The 27,937-nt window shown below is 37.8% G+C and overlaps 1 protein-coding gene across 5 annotated transcripts in view; it reads right to left on the bottom strand.

The window, feature by feature from the left end:
* RABGAP1L (RAB GTPase activating protein 1 like) overlaps positions 1–27,937 on the bottom strand; it is a 783,585-nt gene that overhangs the window by 114,136 nt on the left and 641,512 nt on the right. For 4 of the 5 annotated variants that reach the window (XM_059936839.1, XM_059936821.1, XM_059936830.1 and 1 more), the window contains one exon: positions 20,265–20,393. In XM_059936839.1, the coding sequence (XP_059792822.1) occupies positions 20,265–20,393 (129 nt within the window). Of the gene's footprint in view, positions 1–20,264; positions 20,394–22,436; positions 22,458–27,937 lie in introns of those variants that run through there. The other variant, XM_059936847.1, reaches the window with a different exon arrangement.

The raw sequence follows: 27,937 nt of genomic DNA, 5'->3' as shown, positions 1-27,937 counted from the left end.
TAGCCCCTCTTTTTTGGGTTTCCTTCTCATTTAGGTCACCACAGTGCATTAAATAGAGTTCATGTGCTATACAGTATGCTCTCATTAGTTATCTATTTTATACATAGTATCTATAGTGTATATGTGCCGATCCCAATCTCCCAACTCCTCCCAGCCCCCGCTTCCCCCTTGGTATCCATACATGTGTTTTCTATGCCTGTGTCTCTATTTCCGCTTTGCAAATAAGATCATCTATACCATTTTTCTAGATTCCACATATACGTGTTAATATACGATATTTGTTTTTCTCTTTCTGACTTATTTTACTCTGTATGACACTCTATAGGTCCATCCACGTCTCTACAAATGACCAAATTTCATTCCTTTTTATGGATAAACAATATTCCATTGTATGTATGTACCACATCTTCTTTATCCATTCCTCTGTTGATGGACATTTAGGTTGCTTCCACGTCCTGGCTATTGTAAATAGTGCCGCTATGAACACTGGGGTGCACGTGTCTGCTTGAATTATGGTTTTCTCCGGATATATGCCCAGTAGTGGAATTGCTGATTGACCCATACCTTAAAGGCACATCACTAATGTGGTTAAAAAGAAATTCTCTGCAGCAAATAATCCGTATACTGCACACTACTAGGAACACTTTTCCCATCAGCCAGATACAAACCATACTACTTTCATCATTCATTTGGCTTTTAACCAAGGAATTACTAAGCACTTACAATACCAAGAAGCCAGGAATTATGTTGGGTATTTAGTACATGGAACTGAATTTACCTCCTACCTTCACTCGAGGGAAGGAGTCCTAAAGGTCCAGCAAGGCAAATAGACTGGTAAATAAATTATAAGAAAATGATGTAAGAGAATGTTTAACTGGCTAATCCAATGGCCAAAGATTCAGAGGGGGATGTTCTGATTTCAACGTGTCCTATGAGAGATGTACACATCTTCTGATATATTTTGCATCTCTCCCCAAAGTGTTTACCATGAGAGACCCTGCGGCATCTATTATCAGATGCATAAAGGAAGAAAAGATATTTCTCAGTTTTAATTTTATGATTATTTTGCATCCCAGTGTGTAAATTTGATTATGTGAATGTCAAACAAGGCAAGGGAGAGGTGACCATGGTCTTCATCAACTCTGTTTTGCAATGAGGGTGCTATCAACAGGTGGGAAGAAGTGGCTGCAGGAGTATAAATCTTTGAAATGAATTACTCAGCCACACAGAGGAGGAGTGATGGTTATATGGTTACATGGAGAAGAGGAGGCAATTATATCCTTCAGCTCCTCTCTCATACCTCAAGCATCTCAAATTCCCTCACTTCCTATATAAACCTCCTAACATCCTAACCTACTCGAATTGCCTGGTTACATATGACAGCAAACATGCATGGAAGAAAAATGGGGAAAAAAATGAATGGACATGAAATTAGGTCCTTGATATCACCTTGAAAGAAAATCGACATCTTCTTTTAATGTGATGCAAACTACTGAATCTGTTAAATCACAGAATGTTGGTGACTTAAAATAAAAGCAGTGTATTTTTTGTTCATGCAAAGTTCAGCTAGCAGGAGGGTGGAGTTGGGGGTTTCTGAACTCTGTAGTCATTTAGGAACTCTGACTGATGGAGATTCTATCACCTTCAGTATGTGGTTTCCAAGGTCACTTTGAGGACATCTAGTTGGCAAAAGGGTAGACAGAAGGCATGGAAGCTATATGGGAATTGTTTTTTTTGTTTTTTTTTAAACAGCCAAACCAAAGGAATAAATGTACATCACTTGTACTCTCATTCCTCTGCCCAAACTCAGTAAGATGACTATACTTAATTGCAGAGGAGGCTGGGAAATGTAGTTCAAGCTGTATCAGCAGGAAGAAAGGAAAATAGGTTTGGTGAACAATTAGCCAATTTCTGACAGTGTCTTTCCCAGAATATTATACTTCATCTGCAAATATATCCAGTTCTTGCATCCTAGGGATGTGAATTTAAATGGGTATTTATTACAATAAAATTCTACTACTTAACAAATTTGCCTCTCAAGTAAATTTACTATAAAATGGATTGCCTGTAAAAGGTAAATTTCCATTATCATTACACACTGGCTTATTCAAATATGAGTTTGACTATATAAATATATTTTAAATATCTTTAGTTCTATTACATCGAATTGTGGTTCTGTCTCCACTTGCATTTCTTACTTGTCAAACTTAGCATTTCTAAAACTCAACATCTCTAAAACCAAACTCGTGACCTTCCCTCTCCCTATCTCCTCCTGACTTCCTCAATGCAGAAGAAGACCTCTGGACAACCAGTTATTCAGGCCAGATGCTTGGGGATAGCCCTTTATATCCTACTCATTCTCAAACCCCCAACCAATTCATCAACAGGTTTTACTTTCAAAATATATCTTGAATCCATTAATGTCTTCCAATTGCCCCTAATCCAAGCCAAATCTACTCCTCACCTGTATTATTGCTGTAGTTTTATCTCTGCTTCTACCTTGAGAGTAACTCTCTACTTTTATATTTTCTCTAATCTATTCTTTCTTACATAAATCAGATAATCTCTTGAAAACCCTTCAAAAAGATTTGCATTGTACTTCGGATAAAATCCAAAATTCTAGCCAAAGCCTTTGAGGACCTGCAAGAATCTGGTTCCCAGTTTCATCTCCAACCTCATTTGTCAGCACTTATTTTGCTCAATCTATACCAGCTATTTTAGTTTTCTGAAAAGGTCAAATGCCTTTTACCCTAAGGGCCTTCCCACATAGCATTTCCTCTGTCCAGAAAATGTTTTTTGTTTTTGTTTTTAATAATGAAATTCATTTTCTTTTTACCAGGAAATATCTTTTCATATAGAAGAATGTGATTGATGCATATGACTCTCACTCACTCAAGCACCAAAGCCAAGCTGGGTGATTATCCCAACTGTCTCCCTCTGGGAAGACGAGGTATATGGAGTGGCTGGGCTTTTCCCTCTAGCTCACCTATGAAACAGAAGCCTTTCAGAAGTCCCAGATTTGTCTTTGTCTTCTGCACAAGGCCTGCTAAAGGCCAAGATCTAGGCCACCAGAGATCAGCAAATGGCCAAAGAACAAAGTATAGGTTTAGAATTTACTTATATTTCAGAATTCAGGTTTTCACATAATTTCTGGCTCCTAAAATTCTTCCTTATTTTCCCACTCACTCAGGCACACATTTAAAAATATACTTTAATTATTTTATCTAGAAGTTTTAGATGTTCTGTACCAGAAGAGTTTATACCGACATCTAGTCCACTGTTTTGCCAGAAACAAAAGATCTTCTATAGCACACTTTACTACTCCTCTCCAGCTGGTTAGCTTCTGTTCATCTTTTAGAGCTTCAGCTTAAAATGTCACAAGTTTTCCTTGATCCTCATTCCTCAATCTAAATTAGCTTCTAACTATTTTCTCTCTTGTAACAAACTTCTCTTTCCTTTTGCAACCTTTATTACAGCTTTTGATTATACTTTGTGTTATCTGCCCCTTCCATTATCCTGTAAGCTTCAGGAGGACAGGAATCCTGTCTGTTGTGATTATTATTGAATAGAAAGCCTAGTGCAGGACTAGGACAAAGTAGGTGCACAAGAAATTTTAAATACTTATTAAGCAAAAGAATGAATAGATGCAATGTAATGTAATCATATTGAGTCAGAGTAGTCTTGAACCCTGTAAGCGACCAATAAATACTGGCACTATTAAACAACATTTAAATTGACTGCCTTCAAAAATTATGTAGTATAGTATAAGATTAATACAAAAAATAGTATACAAGAGGAAGTGAAGCACAGACTCTGAAACCAGACTGCCTGGAATCAAATTTCTGATCTGCCACTTACTAACCAAGTGACCTTTGTTGGAGATTTAAACATTCCGTGCCTGTTTTTTCTGATCTGTACAATCAGGTCAGTAAGAGTACTTGGCGATGTTAAGGTGATGATTAAATGACAAACATGCCAGTCATCCAAGGAAGCAAGATGTAATTGTTGTGCCTGTTATCATTACAAAGTTAATGTTAATCAGCGGTCTCATCAAAGAAAAAAAGAAAGTTACACAGAATCAGACGGGGAAAATAAGTAGGAGCAGCAAGCTGTAGAAAGGGAATTGGGTTGCGGACGTGCCGGCAAGAGGCAGGAGCACACAGGGACATCCGCAAGGGAGACAGGGAGAAGCGGGCTGCGTGGGTGCCCAGGGCCAGCACGCAGACACTACTGACACAGTGGCTGGAGAGAGGGGGCTGCTGGAGAGAGACTGAGACAGGCCTGCCATCTCCCTGTGCCACATGCTCGGAGCACTTCGTTCCCTCGAGCCATCCACCTACTCGCTGTGGGGAAGTGTCTTTGGATCTGATTTTGGGCTCAGTTAATAGAAAATAGTTGGGAACATCAGCCAGTAGGCAAGATTAAGTTGTGCACCTTTTGACAGCAGCAAATATCTCTGGGCATTAAAGGCAAGTTCTGTCTCATACGGCAGTTTTCCTGACAAACGCTGTACTCTACTCGTGGATCCTAATGGGGGAAAGTAGTTTCCTCATTTTCTTTTGTCTTCCTTCGTTTTTCAATGGCATTTCCCTCACAATACTGAGAATATATTATACAATCTCCTCTCTGGTGTCCATTCCCCACTCCCCAGATCCTGGATCCATTTAAAACAAAGTCATTACAGTTTGGATCTTGTGATAATACACTGACTACAGGTCTGATTATTATATAAGAAATAAAGTTTTACCCTTCTCTCTAGCTATGAAACTAGTTCTTTTTTAGTTACCCCTGAGACCATCTACGCATGGCCCACCATGAAAAATTTACATTAAGATGAGTTTAACTACATCACCCACATTAAGAGTCTAAAGTTACATCTGTTGGGATAAAATGACTACAGCTGAACCCTGAGATGAATTAAAACAAAAACAGACGAACTAGGTCCTAAGAAAGCGTCTGCCTACAGCAAAGCATTGAATAGCTAGGTTGGTATCTTGTGGCAAACTTTCATTTGTTTCTACCATATTTTCATTGCTCAGTGTCAGAGTGTCGGACTGTCCTTTCTTTAAAAGAGGGTGAACTCATCCTATCAGAAAAAAAAAATGTGGGACATTTATCTTGAGAAATCAATTTCAATAGTCAACCTTAACTTCCTAACCAGAATATGTGAATCTAAAGGTCAGCTGCTGCTCTACTTTGGCCAAAGAAGTAGGTATTTTAGGGGATTCAGATTTGTCTCTAAATCTTTGATTGCAATATTCTTATGTGCTATTGTCTTAAGAAGGTGTTCCTGTTCATTTTGGCAAATGTATTCTTCACTTCCCCCAGTGATTTATGTCATCTGAACCTTTTTAATCAATAATGTTTGATAGAAAACACATAGCACAATGGAAATAAACCAAAATATTTTGAAAATAAAACAGTTAAATAATATTTATTTCAAATCCCCTATAAATTCTTGATAGCTATGAGGTAGAAAACCTTAAAAATTTTAAGTTTCCTCTGAACTCTGGAAACCTAACTTTCTCATGTATGATAAAATCAGTATCACAGGCTGGATTTTCTTTGTAACCAGAGTACCTCTACTCGAGTTTTATTAAGAATTCATAAGCAACTATTGCTTCTGCTATCAGGGAACCCAAACTGATGATGGTTCACTCACTCACTTGCATTGTGAAAAAAGTTGTTTGTTTTTTTTTTTGCCAACTGAAGAAGCAATACCAGTAAAAGAAACTGTATAAAAGGATATTATTAAATAAAGAGTATTAATAAATGAAAGTAAATATATTAAATGGAAAGGAAGTCTCCTTTCCACATCAAACTCTCAGCCTTCTCATCAGAAACTAAGTTAACGTAGGGGGGTTGTTTGTTTGTTCTTATGTACTGAAACATAAATTTGCCATACATGTGTGTGGTAGATCGTTACAGGAAAGGCTCCTAATCAATCATGTCTCCTGGCATCATTTTCCCTGTATATCCACTCTGACATTGACTCTCCATGTGATTTGCTTTGGTCAATGTGACAATGACAAATGTAACACAAGCAGAAGCTTGATAAGTGCTTATGCCATTGGGTCTTGCCTCCTTGGAAACCTGAGACCACAAGGCTGAGAAGCAGCCAAGGATGAAAAAACATGTGGAAAGGCAGATCCTACCCTGAGCTGTCCCACCAGCTGAATGCTACCACATGAATGAATCCAGAGACAACAGCAGAAGAACCACCCAGCTGACTCACAGAATTGTGAGAAATATTGTTGTTGTAAGCCAGTAAGTTTGGGGATGGTTTGCTATCAGCAATAGATAACTCATACAGTATGCAAGCACAAATAGGCAGATATATTGTTGACATTCCTTGATTTCAGTTTATGAAGAATAAAATATAATTGATAATTATGAGATACATAAAGAGAATGTCACAGAAAATATAAAACGTGATTATAACTTTATCATACATAAAGAAGGAACAGACTAGTCTGTCATTTGGGATCTGTATTAGCAGTCTTTTGATTATAAACTCTACTAATTTGGTATTTTATTTTATCTTATTTATGTTTTGGCCGCACGGCATGTGGGATCTTAGTTCCGTGACCAGGGACCGAACCCGCACCCCTGGCAGTGGAAGCTGGGAATCTTAACCACTGGACCGCCAGGGAAGTCCCATGTCTACCTTATTTTAAAAGGCTGTGGCATATACATCTTAGCTTCAGTTCTTTCAACAGTTATTTTTACCATAGACAACCAAGAGGTTTATGCAAGTAAGACGTGAAAAAACTTTTAGAATTCTAAAATCATTGAATAATAATCTGAAAAATCGAATAGTTAAAGATAAGAAAGGGCATCTGGTTACCCAAGCATCGAGGAAGAAAGCTGACCTTCTATCCAAGTCTTAAAGGTCTTGAAAGATGGAAAATTCACAAGTTTATATTTCACGATCCCTGCAATCTACACAATATGATAGATACCCTTCTTAAAGCTGAACTCAGACTAAAAAACTCAGCTACTTCGCTTTTCTATAGGAAGAAACCTGGAATACTATTCAGTGAGATACGTGAGGATTTTTCTGTTTATTTACAGAAGTATTTTCAGAGAGGATTTAAAGCCCAACACTCAACCTAAATGAATAAGAAAAAAAAAGAAAGAAAAAAAATGAATATGTTAACTGAATAAATATTTAATGAGTGACTTCTTTGATCCAGCTATTATGCTAGGGGTTGGACCAGGCCCAAGGCATCTAGAGAAGAGCAAGGTACAGACAAACTCTTGAGGAACTCACAATGAGAGAAACTGACTCAAAACGATTACGGTAATAATGACAAACATTTTTTTGTATACTAATGATGCATAGCATTTGCTAAGTTTCTTATATATATTATCCCACTTAATCCTCACAGTAATCCTATTGTATCAACAATGTAATCCTCATTTTACAGAGGAGATAACTGAGATACAGGTAACTTGCCAGATATCACACAGGTAATAAATAGAGAAGCCAAGGTTTAACTCTAACCACATGGCTTCAGAAAACCACATTCTTAACTCCAACTGTGGTGCTCTAGTGGAGGAACTGCCAGGATTAGAATAAATAACAGCCTAGGTTCCCAGAGGAAGTGGTGTCTGTTCTGGGTCTTAAAGGATGAATAGGGGTTTGCTTGACCCCATAACTGCAAAAGGAATTGCTGGGACTTCCCTGGTGGCCCAGTGGTTAAGACTTCCCCTTCCAAGGCAGGGGGTGCAGGTTCCATCCCTGGTCGGGGAGCTAAGACCCCCACATGCCTCGCAGCCAAAAAACCAAAACATAAAACAGAAGCACTATTGTAACAAATTCAATAAAGACTTTAAAAAACGGTCCACATCAAAAAAAAAAAATCTTTAAAAATAAAAAAGGAATTGATAAATAATTCAGCCAGTGCTTCACACATGTTTAGCTTTATTAATTCTTACAACATCCTTGTGCAGTAGGTATTAGCCTCACTTCATGACGAGAAAACTCATACTCAAGGAAATTAAATAACTTTCTCAGGATGTTGAGTTAAGAGTTCCAGGTAGAAGGCGCAAGATGTGACGAGCGAGGCCAGGAAAGGGCATGGCACATTGATGTGAAAAATGGGGATGTGTGCTAAGCTGAGAAGGCTGTGGGGTTTATCCTGCAGGTAACAGGGAGCCAGCAGTGCTCTCTGAATGAGGAGTAGTACGAGGAGGTTGGTTCTCTGGGCAGAAAACTCTGGTGGTAGTGAGTAGAGGAAACTCCAGAAGACAAAAACTTAAGCCAGAGAGACCAGTTAGTTAGTCTGAGGCAGCTATAGCAGTCCAGACAAGCAATGTCAGGGGCCTCCAACTATGAATTCTGAAGGTTCTAAGAAGATCCTACCATGTCAAACAATTTTTTTTTTTTTTTTTTTAATTTTCCCTCACAGGTGCAATGTCTACAATCTGGCTTCTTAAACAATGGCCATCCTAAAATTTGATGAAATATTTTAGAATAAAAGGTTTTATGTAAATAATTTTAGAAAATAAACTAAGTCCTTTGGTTCTATACAGTATCCAAATTATGTTGTTGCTTAAAATACTTATTCTATTACAATAGAATATAGACTTTCTTTTCTCACTGGACATCCTGCTAAGACATAACTTATTTCCTTGCACAACTCACTGCTTCTCTTTTAGGAAAGAAGGGGAATCAGGGAGGTTATGGTTGTATAAGATATGATACAATAGATAGACAGGATTATAAGGAAGTGAATGCATTTAGATCATACCAGAGCAGGGTATATAAGTTAGAACTTACAACAAGCTAACATGCATGCCAGAGGAAATTCCTTGCCAGCCAAGTGGGCTGATGGAAGTGAAGGGTGGAATTGTGAAGAAAAATAGGATATTTTAGAAAATCTGAGAGTTTAGGAGAAAATGGAAGAACTTGGGTAGGCTGACAAACACAGGAAACTGTCATGTGTTATCAGATGTTGGAGATACAGTTCAGGGTTGCCAAGAAAGATTCATGTTCAGAAGAGAATGTTTTCAGAGAAACTGGGTTGAAACTAGCATTCTGTTGACTATGAGAAAGACTTTGCTATGAGCTGAACTGTATGCCCCCAAAATTTATATGTTGAAGCCCTAACTCCCAGTACTGGTATCCTTATAAGAAGAGGAGATTAGACACAGATAACACAGGCAGCAGGATGACCATGTGAGGACACAGTGAGAAGACGGCCATCTCCAAGACAAGGAGAGAGGCCTCAAAAGAAACCAAACTGCTGATACCTTGATCTTGAACTTCTAGCTTCCAGAACTGTGAGAAAATAAATTTCTGATGTTTAAGCCACACAGGCTGTGGTATTTTATTGCAGCAGCCCTAACAAACTACCACAGACATGAAACTGGGGGCAGACATGAGACTCAGGAAAAAAAAAAAAAAGTACTGCCTGTTTAGGAACCAACTTAATGAGAAACTTCAATATGTAGTAAGAGCTGGTAGGAAGTACAGTGACCCTAAGGGCAAGGGATAACAGAGGATAAGGCAGTGCCTGGAAAAGAGGATGAATGAAACGCTGCATAGAACACACTGATAGAGGCACTGAGCCTGCGCCAAACTGAGTAACTGAAGCCTCCCCTGACCTGAGTGACACAACAGAACACGAAGCTTTACCACCTCTTCATGTGGTTTGTATGCCAGTATTCCCTCACATAATAATAATGATACTAGTGATGATGACGATGATGGTGACGGTGATAAAACCATTTGAACTACATATTACAGAGATTTGGATAGATTACAGGCATAGAAAAGGAACAGGCTAGACATTACAGATGAAAGAAATCGCTCCCTCCCACAGGTGGCAGTAATAAAAAGTCCCCAAGACAGAGGAATTGATAATAAGAATGGAGTGCCCATCTAATCACAACTATCAACTACAGCAAGGAATATAATTTTCCCCTCAGCAGTCTGTCTGCCTTTAGGCAGAGCTTCAGAAAGCTTGACAAACAGTTGGAGATATGTGAATAACACTTAAAAATCTTCACTATCTTTTTTGAGTTGCTATTCTCATTTACATGTTACTTCCACCATTTCAAAAGAAAAGGATTTTTCATGGTTGAGGGGGGAGGGGGAGAAAAAGGCTGAATAGCAAAATAAGTAAGTTCTCCAGAGTACTAATTAGACTCCGTCATTTCCCAGCTAAATGCTAAATGGATCCATGAGCTTGTGAAACAAGAATATGAGTAACTAAGTAAATATAATATGATTATACTTTATTCGCCCCAGGGAAGAGGCACTGGCATCTGACATAGCTGTGGCTGAAGTGTCTGAAATACCCCCAAGATCCAAAGGCCCAGCCTTCCTAACCTAACCTATTTTAAACACCTAAGACGTTTAAATTTATTAAAAATAAATTTAAATTTAATTAATTAAATTTAACTTTAAATTTAAGAAAAAGTTAAATTACTTCCAATGAGCAGCAACAGCGGCACAGAGAAACACATTTATTTTCTTGTCTAAATCAGATCCCCAAACACAAACTGTGAAGCACACTTTAAATATAATCTTAACATGAATTCCAGTAGTAAAAAAAAAAAAAAAAAAAAATCAAAGAGATGTGGCTCTCATTGTAAATAGCCGTGGGAAAATTATTTTTACCTCTGCTTCCAAAGAATGAAGACGAGTTCTAACTTTATTCTCCAACACAAATAAACATAAATCATAACAACTGGATAAGAGGTAATTGGCAAAACACTGCAGAAAGTTATATGAAATAATGGAAACTCCCACTTAAGAGCATAACCATTTGTCTTACTGTGTCTTTAGAAGACTGCTGAGAGTGAATTAGCTGCAGGGAAAAAGAATAAAGTTTGAGAGGAGAGGAACCACTAGTTGAAACAGCAGTTCTGAAGTGTCCTTTTCTGTTGTTAATGTATGTGGAGAGCTCTGTACCAACGACACTGTACCAAGTTTGGGATGCAAGTAAGGGCATATGCTTTATTCTTATGATTTATTATTTCTTTTTCTGAAAAAAAGAGATGCCCATATAAAAATCAATTTTTATATCCATTTGTCTTATTTTTCTTTGGAGTAGGACAATTTAATGATTTATATAGATCGGCTCATGATACAATATCCAGGTTCACCCATCAAGTTAATTTTAAAATGTTTCTATGGCTTTCTCCTTAATAAACTGACAGAAAATGACTGGCAGAAGCAGGTACGATGGTAGAAGAAAACAGCAGAAGTAATAAAGGATACAAATGCATTCCAGATGACTGGGAACAGCCAGAAAAGCAGAGTTTTCTGAATGTGGAGGGTGCCTGAGGCCTGGGCACCCAGAGCTCTGCCCTGTTTTCTCCACCTGTTATAAACTGCTTCAGAGTATGTCTAACATTTACGTGTTTTCTGCTTATTCCCACAATGCATGATTTGTGACAGGCAAGATCAAATTGTATTAATCCCTGTTTGGGGGAAAACAATGCCCCAAATCTCAGACACACTGAGGGTTATCAATGTTAACAGAAGCCTCAGAGGAAAAATGAAGCAACTGTTTTGATATAAAAACTACTTCATTATCAGTTTGTTAATTATCACATCCCTGTAGCCTATAACAAAATTAACATTTGCCTGGGAGAAGATTATGACACTCTAAACCAAATATTCCAAACTGTGGTTGTCAATGTGCAGAGGTCTTTATAGGAAAGGAACATGAAATGTGGTTCCATTAAAAATGAACCCTTTCCACGGTGCACATAAGGGCACGTATTTTAGATTCACAGAGTCAACAAAAGCCTCTGTGTGGTCTCATTGCTAATTCAAAAAAAGCCTCTATTTGGGAGATTACATTCTTGTTTATACATAGCAACAATAGCCAGAAAGAAATAGCAAACAGCATGAAGAAATTAGAGGTAAATTGCTCTGAATAAAATGTTCTTTATAGTTTTGCTCTAGTGTGAAAGTTATTTTCAAACAGTTAAATTCAAATCCATGGTTACAAATATGGAGGTCTGAGAGAGAAAAATATTAAATCTCTAGATAAACGAATTTACCTCTATCCCATTAAAAGCATGACTTGTGAGAGGCAAGATCAAATTGTATTAATCCACTTTGGGAGAGTGGATAATTGTCTGTCACAATACATAGATAACTGAGCTGGAGCAGAGCTTAGAGTTTTCTGAGGCAGGTAGTTACCATGGTAACATATAGTCAATGATGGCCTCCTCTCTAGCATGGGTTAGGAAGACAATTTTGGTGTGAAAGAAGAAGATGCTAGGGCAGGACTTTGTTTTTAGCCGCTAGGGCCCTCCTCTTCCTCTTATTTCCCTTACTCTTACTGCCTCTGCCATCTTTGTTTATTCCTCCTACAATGCATTTCAAATCTCTATGATTAGAGTAAAATGGTAGTGATGGTGGTAATGTCATTAGGACAGAGAGAAGCAAATCACAGGAACTCGCCATAGATGGCAAAATAGCAAATGGCCTGATTTTGTTGCCACTAAGTAACCTGAGCTACCAACTGAAAATTTTGAGCACAGGTCAGTGTTATCTTCTAATGTCACTAAGCTGTCCTTAAAATATAAATGGTTTTAGAGAAAAGATGTATTTCTCTTGGGTAATCACCAACAAGTCATTTAGTGTCCCCCTCCACCGTTCTCTGTGTTCTTAGAGTTCAATCCTTGGTACCTCTCCCTCACCCCCTTGTCCTGCAGTTTCTCAATCCCTATCTGTCTTCGCTTTCTCTTCTATTAGTTCTATTCCACTATCTATCATGTCAACCACTCTCCTGCTACTAGCCTCATCTCCCTGACCCTGTGGCGTGCTGGGGTTAGCAACTACCAGTCCAAAAGAAGTGACTTCATATTCGCAAATTGTGTGCCACTTGTTAAGTCACTGGTACCTTGAAATTGGCCATATTTTACCTGGAAATTGGCAAAAGCTACAAATCAGAGATTCCCCCTTTACTCCTCCCTCTCGTATCCCCAAGGTCTGGTTTATTAGTGCACCACTGCCCTGGTCCCACTGCCCTTCCTTTGTCTCATGCTGGCAAACCTCAACTATAGATGAAAGTAACTGCTTTATTCATGTATATATTTGGATTGCTGGGTATTTCTAGAGAAACTCCCAAAACATTGCACATTTTTGCCACTATGAATTCATGATCTCCAACAATTCAGCCCAACAATTCTTTTGTGTTTTCCCAGTTAGTTCTTCCATTCTTTGCAATATCTAAAAGTTTGTCCATGTTCTTTGAATCTCTAGCTCCACTACGTTCCCTTAGTTCTAGGTCCTGCTTAATAGAAATAAGAGAAACCTTCAAATGGAATATTCTCAATTTCTTTCCTCCTCACCTTACCTTACCTTACTTAACCTGCACATTTGTCTTTATCCCCATCTATTCCTTGCTCATTCCCTCCTGCTGTAATGGAAGAAAAGTACATTCTTTAGAGTCTAATCCTTTATCTCCTCTGAGGTCTGTCTCTGTTGATATATTCCAATTTCTTTATTGAATCTTCAACTTTTCTCTTGTGGGTCTTTCCTTCTTATTTGAAGAGGGATGGTCTGGTCGGCCCCTGGATATCAACCCTCATCATTCCTTGAGCCATCTCCTAGTTTCTTAAACATACCATACTCCCTCCCACCCCACAGTGTTTACACATGCTTCCTTCAGTCTGAAATGCCTTATAATCTCAGTGCAAGAAAGCTTTTCCTAAACCATTGAGCCAGTCAGGTTCCTTTGCTCTTTGTTCTTCATATATCTTTATTATATCTCTTCTGAGCATTTGTCTCACTTTGTAATTATACATTTATTAAGGCAATTATATAATTAACATCTTCTGCACGATATAAACTCCATGAGTTCTGGGAGTGTATGTGCTTTTGCTCAACCGTGTGTTTCCTGGGCCTGGCACAGTGCCTGGCATATAGTAGGTACTCAATGAAGAAATTGACTCACTGAGCGTTATTTAAGCGTTTAAAGCCATCTTTCCCATCCTCCAAAAATTCATCTCAACCTCATGTCTACTTATCTCTCTCTCTCGTGTACTTACTCTTTGGCTTGCTGGCTGTTTCTTCCATCCTCCATCGTCTCCCCACACTAACCTCCTTAGAAGAGTTGTCTCATCTTCCTTTGTCCATTTACTCACCTCCTATTTATTCCTTGCATCATTGGCTTTTATATGTCATCACTCCACTGAAACTGCTGTCACTAAGACCACAAAGGAACCTCTTTCATTAACTGTTGCACGATGTCCACTTTCACTCTCAGTACCTTATGAGACCTCTAAACATCATTGACATTGTTCAACTTCTTCCTTCTTGAAAATATACCTTTTCCCTTAGCTTTCACACTTCACACTATTCTGGGTTTCGTCCTGCCTTTTCAGTCTCACTAGCTGCTGTTCCTCAGCCCATCTTTTATATGTTAATGAACCTACCCTCAACCCTTCTCTCTGCTCCTCTGAAAATTTACCCACTCCCATGGTTCAAATACTGATGACATCCAAATGCCTACTTTTAGCTCAGATCTGATTTCCATTCCATATCCACCTGCTTATTGGATATTTTTACGTACTTGGATATGAGACTGTAGATATACACCACAAACTTAAACATGTCCAACACTTAACTCATTATCTTCTATCCTTGCAATTTGTTCTCCTTTGTGTGCTCCCCTTCATAGAGTGACTACTACCAAGTTGCCTGAGTGAGAATCCTGAGCGTCATCACGGCTCTCTTTCTCTGCCCTAATGCTCTCATTTAATCACTAAGATCTGTTGATTCTATCTCTTGAATATTTCTGGAATCTGTCCACATCTCTCTAGCCCATAACAATAGTCTGGTCACTTCTCAACTGGATTACTGCAACCACCCCTGAATTGGTCTGTTACCAATATCTAATCTTATCCATTTTAATCTATTCTCTACACACCAGCCAGAATAGCCTTTCTAAAACATAAATCTGATCATTTCTGTCTCCTCTTAAAAAACCCACAATACTTCCCCCTGTCCGAGGATAAAATCCAAGTTGATTACCGTTGGATTACAGGCTTACATGGCTCTGTACCAGCTGTTTGGCTCCTGCTTACCTCTCTAAGTCTTCTATCTACTCCCCTCATTCCCTCTGTCCTTGAACCCTATTCTCCAGTCATGAACTGTGCTTAAGTCTTGGACAGCTCCATCGTTTCTTACCTCTGGGCCTCTGCATATTCTCTGCATGGAACTTCCTTTCCCCTCCCTCCATATACTCCTTAATTCCTGCTAGTCCTTCAGGTCTCATCTTAAATCTTACTTCCTCTGAGAAGTCTTCTTGCATAGTTCCTGGCACATAGTAGATACTCAATAAATGACCTTTCTTTCCTAATTCCCTTGTTTTAGTTTAATGTCAGATTTTGCAGTTTTAATACTGTTCAAGTTATTTTACTAATAAAATATATAAACAAAATAGCCTATTTTACTTTTTAAAACATTCTATTGTGAAGATTTACCAGTAGAATATTTTGAGTGATATGATGAACTTTTCTACTAATGAGGTTCATCATAACTGTGGCACTTGTAACACTGTTCCAAATAAAAATCAACTTTAAAAAAAAAAAAAAAAAAGACTTGCTTCCCAGCTTTTGGAGAATAATTCTCAAGAAAGTTTGACATGGCCATAGAACTAACGTATATATATATCTGTCTATATATATCTATATCTATATATATAGATATATATATATAGTACTCTAAATTATGTTATAGATGTTTTACTCTTCTAATTCATCACTTTATTTTTATCAGAGCAGTGCCCACTAAATGGTGTTTAAAAGAGCCAAATTTTTAATATTTCATCATCTACATACATGGCACCTATTTGAAACATAAGGAGGCATAAAATATTGCATTAAATCACATACAATGTCTAATACCTGGCAGTTTTTGACCAACAAGAATGGTAATTTCATCAATTCAACCTAATACAATATAAGTGAGTGATATTGAATAAAATTATGTAAAAAAAAACACATCAAGAAAAATTATAAAGGTTATATGTATATGCACTTGAATATATATAGGTATCACATTTATAAATTCTTATACTCTAAAGAAATATCAATTTTCTTAACAAGCTTAAGATGATCCCACAGCACAAAAGTTAATCTTTTTGAGTCATTGAGTTCCCTTTAAGAATCTAATAAAAGCTACATATTTTCTCACCAGGAAAAACAAAATGCTTAAACGCTTATATAAAGAAATTCAAATTTCTAGTGACTCAGAGTCCATGAAGCCAAGATCCAAGTTTAAGAACCTCTGCAATAGCAAAATTTTAAACTATAAGCTAACAACTGAATAACGATATTCAACAAAAGTTGCCTTCCTGTGAAAGTGCAGGATATTCATATATTAAGTAACCACATTATTTTTCAAAGTAAAGTCTGATGGGTGAATGTATTTTCTCATTTTAGCCTGGCTGGATCATAGGAACAGAAGGGATATCAGAATAATTAAAAGTCATGTTAGTAAATTAGAAAAAAATAAACACCAAAAAATATTCCTGATATTTAATGTCACACGGGTTTCAGAAGAATAGTTATTTACCCAGTCCAATGTGCTTTATTAATAAATCCTGTTAACCACACACAGAGGTAACAATTTATTTTTTACCTGTTAACAGTTGCCTTTATTTCAAAACCAGTCAGTTTACTGAAATAACTGGGTCACCTAGTTCCTTAAAGTTAGAGGAAAGTGATTCATTTTCAAGGATAATTAAATGAGAACATGTCCATTCCAAGACTATACGACCGTACACAAATCCTATAAAAATAATTAAAATCCAAAAAAAAAATGTATTACCTTTGACAGAAATTCTAGTGTTAAACAGGCTGTGGATAAGAAATCATGATTTCCAACTTTTTTGCCTGTTCCATGCCTGTCGTCACCTTTGTCTGTGAATGCTTTAACGTGCAGCCGTGGTCTGCATGTCCACGATTTCCTAACATTTCCAGTTCCCAGCACATGCTGCTGTAATGATGGCACGATGACTCACATCCTTACCACACTCCCACTTTCATTATTCAGTGTAACACCTCATCCTCCACAGCCTCTCATGGGTTGCAGCATATCAGAATGGGGAAGGGGGAGGAGGGGCCGACAGCGGAACAGGCCTGAGTGCTTTTTCAAAACTGCAAGCTGCTGTGAAATCCATGTAGTGGGTTGTGACTAGCAGAGGGAAGGGTAGAAGTTTAAAATGGAATAGAATAAAATATAGTAGAAGAAAAACATCAGAGTGCATCATACATTGTAAGCGTAAGTATCTCTTCAGGTGTGTGTGTGTGTGTGTGTGTGTGTGTGTGTGTGCGCGTGCGTGCGTATGTGCGTGCGCGTATGTTTAAGGTCTTGATATAAAAGCTATTTCAAAAATGTAGGTCTTGGGGCTTCCCTGGTGGCGCAGTGGTTGAGAATCTGCCTGCCAATGCGGAGGTCACGGGTTCGAGCCCCGGTCTGGGAAGATCCCACATGCTGCGGAGCAACTAAGCCCATGAGCCACAACAACTGAGCCTGCGCGTCTGGAGCCTGTGCTCCGCAACGGGAGAGGCCGCGACAGTGAGAGGCCCGCACACCGCGATGAAGAGTGGCCCCCGCTTGCTGCAACTAGAGAAAGCCTGCGCACAGAAACGAAGACCCAACACAGCCAAAGATAAATAAATAAATAAATTTATAAAAAATGTAGGTCTTGGTTTAAACACAATCTTAAATTTTCATGTTGGAGATCTACGTTCTAGTCCCAGCACGATCCCTGAATACTGTACAATTTATGTCTTCTTTCTTTCAGTTAAACCTCACATCAGCCTCACGATCATGCTATAAATTAAAATGGTGTCCCTTGGGTACTGTTTTAAGTATCTAAGAGAAAGGTACTCTCCTTAGATAATACAAAAAAACGAAACAAAACACAAAACAAAATAACAACCCTATTATTACTTAAAAAAGAATTCCTATCTCTCTGTTCATGCCCAAATAAATCACGCTGGTTGCACATAGCACTTTCATCCCAGGAACAATCCGTTCAGATCATATTTTGAACTTGTCTTCTAACATTTTATGTTTCAGTGTCTCTCAGATCTCACGTTTCTGGCTTGACAATCGTTAGTTACCTCCATCCTCTGAGGAGCTTCCTAAATTATGTTGGGAAAAAATCTTTCCCTGTACATTTCATATTTTTAAATTACTTTCCTGGGTTTTTTGTTCTCAGTTATTTTCCCACAGTTCTAGATTTCCCTTGAAAATATTTACCTATACCTCTTAACTCTCTACTCTTTTATTCTTAGAAATGCGTGCTGTCTTTTAATGGATCTCTACAGCACTGCCCCAAGTTATAGTACTTCTTTCTGACAGCTCTGGAACAATCAGCTGGCTGAAGCCTACCTTTCAAACCTACTACCCACAAAATTCAATCAAAGGCACCATGACCACTGTGTTTTCAACGTCTACAGACAAATGTGGCTTATGCTTAGTCATCTGGCTTAGCCAAATAAAACAATCAGTCATAAAGCCTTTAAAAGTTTGCATTTCAGGATGAAGACTTCAGCGGTCTATCTTTCTTAATACCTTTGGAAAATGATCTCTTTGAATATAGAGTTCATTTGGAAGACAATGTAATCTTTTTCTCCTCAAGTTATTTACGTTCAGCATTGAGTTGTACTTTTGAAACATTTAGAATTTAGTTTAAAATAAAATTCAAAAAAAATCTTACACCAGAAAAGTGTTACAGTGTGTATTGTGCTTAAGTGAAGTCTGTGTCAAAATACATTTTAAGAAATGAGCTTAATAAATCAATGGCTACTCTGTCTTCTAATTGCTCAATCCCAAATCTGTGGAATCATTTTGACTCCTCTTTTCCTTTCACACCCATGTTTAATACATCATGAAATCCCGTTGGTTCTCTTTCAAAATATAACCAGGTTCCAACCACCTCCATCTCCAATCCATCTCTATCCCTACTATTATCACCCTGGTCAATCTATCATCATTTCTCAACAGGATTACTGCAAACCCCCTATCTGATCTCCCTACTTCTACTCTTACCTTCCTATCGTCTGTTCTCAACACAGTAGGCACTGTAATCCTCTAAAACCTCAGACAGATCTTATCACTCTTCTACTCAAAACCTTGGAAGGGCTCTTCACTTCACTCCAAGCAAAGCCTAAACCCTTATAGTGGCCTACATTTTTAGGCTCCTTGTGAGCTCTCTAGCTTCCTCTCCTATTGCCCTCATTTTCATTCACTTCATTCCAGCTACACTGGTCTTCTTGCTGTTCCTCAAACTCACATGGCATGAGCCAGCCCCAGGGCCTTTGAACTAGCTGTTGCCTCTGCTGAATTGCTCTTCTCCTAGACATCTCCATGACTAATTCATCTCCTTCACCTTCAGTGAGGTCTACTCTGACTACCTAACAACAACTACAACTTTCCTTCTCCCCATCAATCCAATCTTGCTTATTTTGCCCTACTTTTTCTTTTTTCATAGCTATTTATCACCTTCTAACATATTAAATATATTCTTTAGTATGTTAATTGTTTACTGTCTCTTTCCTTCGGCAAGAATGTAAAGTCCATAAGACCTGGGATCTTTGCTTTTTCAGAAAGCAAATTTACATTTTTGTCATGGTTAGGTAAGAAGATTCCCTAGTATATTCCAAAGGTCCAAGAATTTACATCAGTAAATTGGTTCCAATTTTTTTTTTTAAATGTGCTATCTCACCTTGATACCCCAATTCTCTAGATAGAGATTTCTATTTTAACTTATTTATAAAATTTGTTTATTTTTATCAGACATCTGATAAGGAGCAATGTATCCACAAACATTTGTCAGGTGTGGGATGGAAATGGGTAGATCAAGACAGAGCTTTCCAAGTCCCTTAGAGAAAGGAAAGCACGGCCTAAGCAGGCTTTTCTTGCTTGGTCCTAAATAATCTTAAAACAGATGGCAAAAGCTAAATACTAAGTCTGCTGCTATGGAAACCACTATCACAGCAACCCATTCTAGAGCCCCACCTATGAGATAAATGTTTGTCTTCCTCTTGTTACAACCTGAACATGCTAACGTTCACTCTAAGTCCTACTAGAAGGTACAGCCACTATAGATACATATCAGCTTGACAAAAAAGTCTGAGAGAAACTAGGTCATACACCACATCACCTTAAACATAGTCAAAATCCAGCAACATACTGAGAAAGAGTTTTATATAATTTGCCATGTTATTCTGCATTCAAGTTCCACCTTTATTATCTATAAATTCATATATCTTACCTTAATATTGCAAGCCTGCTCCATTAACCTTCTTGCATTTTCCTCTGCCCTGTATCTCTTTGGAAGCTGGACTCTGAAGAACTTTAAAGCACCTTCAAAATCAGCCTGCAGAAGATCTTCCTTTGAGGTCTAAAAAATAATCACCAAGAATCATCAATTACATTTTAACCTACGTTCAGAACGAATACATTGAAAAAGGAATTTCTATTTTCTTGAATGTACTTTTATAGCCAAGATCTAGGTGAGCTCCAAAAATTTTTAGGAAGAGATTTCTAACCTCTTTACTATAAGCTGAAATAAGTCACCATAAATCCTAGACGTGACAAAAGAATTAACAGGCTAACATATTTAATTTATATTACCTGAAGATTTGAATAGTGGATCCTGGCAAAGCTAACCATGTTATGGCTCTAAAAAAAGAAAAATGCCAGAAAAGGAAAAAATTTGAACTCTGGGACTAATCTGTGATTTTAGCTTGGTAGGCATTTTAAGGATATTTTACAAAGCTGGCTGAAGACATAGACAATGCAATCAAAGCACAGCAGAATTATATAATAAACACCTAATGACAGGATGACTTTTCAACTAGTGACAGTAGCAGTTCAAGTGAAGAAAATAAGAAATTGTACCCATATCTTAAAGACTGCTATAAAAAAGTAAATGAAGCAAACCACTTAACTACTGAACTTCTTATGAAAACTACTGCTTGCCAGATTTACTTAAGAAATAACCACCACTTATAAATATATGTATGCACAGAAAAAAGACTGAAAGGAAATAAAGGAAACTGTTTCTCTGGATAGTGGGATTATAATTTTTTTTTCTTCTTTATAGTTTGCTGTTTTTTCTGCAGTAAAGATTTTGTAATAAGAAAGGCAATAAATATTTTAATAAACAACTATATGTAATCGCTGGCAAACACTGAGACACAAATTAAGAGACTGAGAAAGACTGGGTACACAGAAGTAGGCCAAGCCAAAAAGAAATAAGGTGTGTTAAGAGTCAGCACTTAATTGTCAAAAACTACAGGAATAAAACAAAACCAAACAAACAAAGACAAAACATGGTGGCTAGAAATCACAGAACTACATGTTAGTTCAAAATATTACTTTATTTACATTCAAATTAAAAACTGATTAACCTTAAAGACTGCATTGAAAGAGCATAAGGAAGTCAGAGGAATTCTGCTCCTAATGAGTTGTCATCACCACCAGCCTGGTCTAAGCCATTGTCACCTCTCAGCTGAGCCACTGCAGTAACTCCCCAGCTGGTCTCCCTCTTTCTGCTCTTGCTCCCCACCATCTCCTCTCCTTACAGCAGCTAGATGGTACTTTTTCAGATCATGTTGCTCTTCTGTGTAAAGCTCTCCAGTGGTTCCTACTGTGCTCAGAATAAAACCCAAAATCTTTACCATTGCCCACAAGACCCTTCAGGATCTGGGGCCCTTGCCTTCCCCTCCAACCTCATGTTGAATCACATCTCCCTCCTTGCTCTCAAACTCCAAGCACACTGGCCTTCTTTCTGTTTTCTTGTACACACCAAGTTCATTCCCAACTGAAGGCTACTGCCTGTTCTCTCTGCCTGGAATATTCTTCCCCCAGATCTTCATAATGATAACAACTTCTTGTGATCTAGATTTTAACACAAATATAAGATCTGAGTTAGGCCTTTTCTGAGCACTTAAATTCTTCCTCCCAGCCCATCAAGTCATTTTCCATCCAGTCATTTTCCAGTTTTACATCTGTTTTCATCCTAAGGAAAGGGGATTTGTCTGTCTTGTTCTTTGCTGTATCCACAGTGATAAGACTACTGCCTAGAGTACAGGAGGTACTCAACTAAAATTTACTGAATAAGTGAATGAATTCTACTTTCGCCTCTCTTTCACTATACATATATAATTTTTTCTTCCCTTCTCTCCTCCCCTTTAAACAGAAACATGTAAAATAGAATAATATATTAATTCACACAGCAGGCATTTTCACAGGGAAGTAGGTTGGCCCAAGTTTAGATTCACAAACTAGTAATCAGAAGACAGAGCCAGGCTAATAGTGCCAGGGAAAAAAAACAAGCTTCAGTACATCTCAGATTTATTTCCTCCCTCACAGATACTGAGAGATGGTGGCAATAAGTAGCGGAGAGAATATTTAGCATGATAAAGTGCTATCATCTCACCTTAACTTAGTCGGAAAAGGCAGTTACTGGAGACAACTTCAGCCCCAAAGAGGGCCTCTTCAACTAAAATATCAACTGCTGAATTATTGAGAAAGCATCCACCTACCAGTTATGCCAGACATACTACATCCTTTTTCACCTGTAATACTGGTTCTGATGATTATCTCTTTGGCAATTGTTGGGAAAGTTCAACACAGGCTGCTTATAGAGTTTGTAGCGAAACAGGATGAGTAGCTTTCTTCATTACTCAAAAACCTTCTAAGGGCACCTCTTCTATTGTCAGTGCAACTAACCTCTAGCTACCTGCAAACAGATGCCCAAAAATGGTGGGGAGCAGTCTATTGCCTGCAGGCAGCAGCATGGTTACCTAATTTTCTAATACTGCCCAAGGCCTAATTTCAAGTCCCGCCTCTGAGTTCATACAAAAGCAGAAAGGTTAGGATTAAAGATGAGAAGTCAAATATCCTGTGACATTTGCCCTCTGGTCAGGCAGGGATGGCCAGGCACACAGAGATGCTGTTTGGAGGAGGCTGTGGTCTCAGGGGAGGTACAGCAAGGCGCTCCCTACCCAGGTGGGGAGAAGCCCAACTCAGCCCAGTTGGCTGAAGCCCAACTCAGGTTAAGTCTCTGGAAACCAGAATTCAGAGTGCCCTGTGACTGCCATTTCCAAGACACTGCTGGTGTTAGTGAAGCTCCAGATTGCGTGACTGGCCTAACTCGAGCCCCTGAAGAGAGGAGCTCTGATAATCATGAGGCAAGTGTAGAAAATGCATCTTATTTAATCCTCTAATTTTAGCCTCTAGGAAGTACTTGTCAATTAAAGGTGCTCAAGCAAGGTTGCAAAGGATGGAATAGTCATTTTAATTCCAACTCTGGCTAACTCATGGTACTGCATAATTCTCCACTGTTCTCCTACTTTAAAAGTGGGACTGGGCTTCCCTGGTGGCGCAGTGGTTGAGAATCTGCCTGCTAATGCAGGGGACACGGGTTCGAGCCCCGGTCTAGGGAAGATCCCACATGCCGCGGAGCAACTAGGCCCGTGAGCCACAGCTACTGAGCCTGCGCGTCTGGAGCGTGTGCTCCGCACGGGAGAGGCCGCGATAGTGAGAGGCCTGCGCACCGCGATGAAGAGTGGCCCCCGCTTGCCGCAACCAGAGAAAGCCCTCGCACAGAAACGAAGACCCAACACAGCCAAAAATAAATAAATTAATTAAAAAAAAAAAAAAAAGTGGGACTATCTTCAACCTCGAATATTTGAGAATGAAATAAGTTAAGGCATATGAGTACATTTTGTGAACCCCAAAACAAATATAAGGGACAACATTTTGGAGTTCTCTCTGTTGCTCAAATATGCTCAGATACTGAAATTTTAGTATAACATTTTGTTACATTGCTTATAGTCCTTTTTTCCTAACCTTACAGATACATCTCATATATATTTAACAAAATTTGAGTCACTTTGTACCTATTATTTTGTTAAATATACACACCTCATAAATGTCAAGCATTGATGTAATAATATTAGTCCAAAATATAGGTAGTGGTGCTTTCTACGAAACTAAAACATGGCTTCAATCACACATACTAATTATTAATTAGCTGACTATGGAGATATTAACTTAATTACTGGTTATAATTGAGTTTATAATTGCATGAATGTTAACCCTCTACTCCAACAAAGAAGAGAAGTTTAACACATGATCTTGTGATAAGACCCAAGCTTTAAAAATACACCCCTAAAAGGCAGACTAACATTTCAAAAACCAAACCAAGTACCTGAAAGAGGTTGGGCTGGCTTCTGGATAACATTATCCATCTGTACTCACTACACAGAACCCCATCAGGCTAGAATAATTGATTTAAATTGGAAAGGCTGTTCTTCAACTGGGAAATTCTTAGAGTTTTTCCATATTACCTTCAGAATAGGGAAGGAACAGTAAAATAATGAAAATGCAATTACTTTCCTAACATTATTTGTTAAGTAATGTCAGCCAGAAGATAATATAGACAAGAATTAGGGAATTTGAATAAGCAAAGGCATGTTTTCTTCTCTTGTACAATAAGAACTCTACCAGCTTTTAAATAAGAACTAATAAATGATAACTTTTGAAAATCAGTGGCTCTACTAATACTCATCTTCTGCTCTCCAAACTTTCTGTCAAATCCTTTTAAGTGATGATAGGAAACATGTTTACCAATTACACCTTCAAAGGTAACATTACTTCTTCCTCATTTCTATGAATAGAGCTATATAAAAAGATTACCTGGATAATTAAAAAACATTTAAACAAGTCCTACTTCTACTTCCTTTCAAGTAGGTAGAAATAAATATCCAGAGGGAAAGGTAAGTAGGATGTTAATGTAAGAATCCTTCCCACTCACCCCAGTAAAATGAATTAAGCACATTGCCAGGCACACAATAGACACCAACATATATCTGTTCCATGAATTTATAAAGGATCTACTTCAAGCATACTCACTATTAATAAGTCAAAAATTTATAAGATGCAAAATAGAAAGGAGATGTAGGACTTATTTTGATGTAAAAATTGATTTTTATATTTGCGGGGCATCAGAAGTATACATGGCAACTTTTATACTTGAGTCTTTAACTTCTTTTAAGAGTTATCATCTCTCTTCAGTGAGTAATCCTTGCAGCAGTCAACAACAGCGGTAAAAATGAGAGAGAAACTTTCTCCTCTGCTCTTTTATTCCCTCCTTAAAATTACTGTTTTAAGGAAGTCCACAAATTAAAAAAACAAACAAAACTAGGATGCAGTTTGACAGCATAAGAAATATGATCAAAATTAAACTTTAAATGGTTACTGGAGGGACAGCTGGAGCATTTGGCTATAGATATATGTCAATCCTCTTCAGCCTGAGAGTCCTTTGGATTCACTGTGCACAGTGCCCAGAGTATCAGATTGAAAGTATAGCCAACACCTGATATCAACATATAATGATCTGAGAATAACTTCCCATGTCATATAAAAGCAAAAAGAAAAAATCTAGGAGGATAGGGAAGATTTTGAACCTGAGTAAAAGTTTTTCCTCTTTCTCCAAATTTCACACACTTACAGAGGAGTATGAACTCTGGCTATGTGCCCCTGCTAATACCATTTGGAGTGTGTTTTTCCCACTGAAAAATTCAGTGCAAGAGTATCATATTTTAAAGTGATTTAAAAAAAAAAAAAAAAAGAAGGCAGGGTGGGTGGAAATGAACAGTTCTAACATTTGAGTGTTAGCTCCAGATGCTTCTATTCGAAACTTCTCATTTTCTTGGATGACAAATCTTTCTTTAAGGGCCTCTGATAAGCAGCAAAATCTAGGTTTGATTATTTTAGGGGATTATTTGAAAAAAAAAAATCTAGGCATGTTTCTCTTTCTCACCTTTACTATATTCACCACAAATGGCTTTTCTTCCTTTAGTTATAGTGTCTAACAGGATTTCCATTCCGTTGAGAAATGTTTCTGGAGGTCTAAGAATCATTTGCAAGCACAGGCTTTAGAAGAGGACATTACTTAGCTGGTATCTAGGATACGTATATCCCTTGCTTTGATATTTTAATTTCACCAAAGAAACGTGTTTGGTGAGTCTGCACACAGAATTTATGCCTTGTGGTGATATCTAAAATGGAGTACTTGTACTTGATTTATTAAAGGGAAATTATTCTTTACTAGGTGTACCTTTGAAGAACAATAAGCAAAAATTCCAAATGTGCTTGGTGTTCTCATAGCTTGATGGTCTCTCTGTGAACCAGGGAACAATAAATAAGGCTCAAAGTCCAAATCTACAACACTGTCTTGGTAAATCTTCATTTATTTGATCAGTTTCATTAAGAAAATTAACTTGTCTTATATGAAGAAAACTACTGGGCTCTTAAAAGTAAAATAAGGGATTTGTATGTGTTTAACCCACACACACATTCATATTTAAAACATGATTAAAAACCTAAACTTCAGTGCTTGCCCTCTTGACTGGTAATGGAAAGACTGCAACATTGCATGTGGCAGGATTCCTTTTAGGATTACCCTGTGCAGATTAGCCACTGATCCCACATCATTAGCCAGTCCAATAACACAAGGCTGAACAACTGTACTTCCCTCTGGTACATATGCTAAACTTTGAGCAATAACTCATTGGATAGCTGATCCCAATTTATAGCCATATTGCTAATTAATGGGCATGTGATTTCTCAGAATGTAGAGTACCCTAGTTCTATCAACAATCTTTTAAGTACAACACTGTATAACAAAGTCAGAGATTTCCAAATGGCCCTATACACAACGCAGAACACACTTTTCACATGTAATGCAAATGGCACTATTACCTGGAATGTTAGAGCCCAAAACAACCTGAGGGCTGTGCCACCACCTCAGGTACCTAATTGAGCAACCAAGCCGACTTTGTACAGTTGCAACATATAGATATCTATGACCTCCCACAGAAATGAAGCTTGTGAAGCTTATGGGTTTTGTTGTTGACAATCGTTTTACGCTAGAGTCATCTGGATTTCGATGCAGATTTTAGTATGACAGATATTCTTAGTTATCAATTTTATGTTTTCCTTCAAAACACTGAAAATGTAAATGCCAAAGATAGGCAGCGCCGGATCACTGTAAAGTTATCAGTGGAAGCCCGTGAGACACAAAGTTAAGCAGTCTTTAAGAATATGGAAGTGTATTAGACCAAAAACTGATTCCTCAAAGAGAGGCAGAGAATTGGTTGAAATATATTTTAGCACTTCTTAGTGTCAAAGCTCCTGAAAAAAAAAAAGCTTTTTATTTCACTGTTAAAAAACAAAAACAAAAACAAAAAATTCCTTTCTAATAGAATCATGAATCTTCAGTTTTCTCCTTTATTAAGAAAAGAAATGTGATGATTCAGGGGAACAAAATTCAAGTGAGCACTGATGACCTCACCTAGGCATTAAAACATATACATTGAGCTCTTCTTTCTTAAATGACAAAGGAACCATATTTCTCAAAATATACCACCCCCTTCTCTATAATTGTATGCTGGTCACTGCATCTAACTTCACCTTGCAATGATAAACAGACTTTCTTCTGGGTGAGAAATCCCTTATGTGCACGGCTACCTAACATGTCTGTTATGATGATACAGGAGAGATTATATTTACATGCAAATAGATACATGAAGACTTACTTAATAATTGTAAACATAAGCATAAACAGAGATGAACTATACTAGAGGGAGATATGTGAGAGAAAAGAGTTAAATTCAGTCAAGTCAATATTGTACTTTTGAAAAAGCCTCAAATATGAGGGAACCAAATGAGGGAACAGTCTAGAATGGTATTAAACTCCATTGTATAAAATAAACAAAGCAAAATTATTCTTGCCCAATTACCAAATAATGGTATAGGACTACCATAGACCAATTACATTATAGAACAGTTGCTAGGTATAGTTCTCAAACCACTAAAAAGAAACACTGCACCAGTGATTGTGGGTATTTAATTTTAACCCTTGGTAGGAAG

This window comes from Balaenoptera ricei, chromosome 1 (genome assembly GCF_028023285.1).
Source record: "Balaenoptera ricei isolate mBalRic1 chromosome 1, mBalRic1.hap2, whole genome shotgun sequence".
Classification (NCBI taxonomy): Eukaryota; Metazoa; Chordata; class Mammalia; order Artiodactyla; family Balaenopteridae; genus Balaenoptera; species Balaenoptera ricei.
Note: the sequence above shows the minus strand (reverse complement) of the source record. Positions and strands in the feature narration are given on the sequence as shown.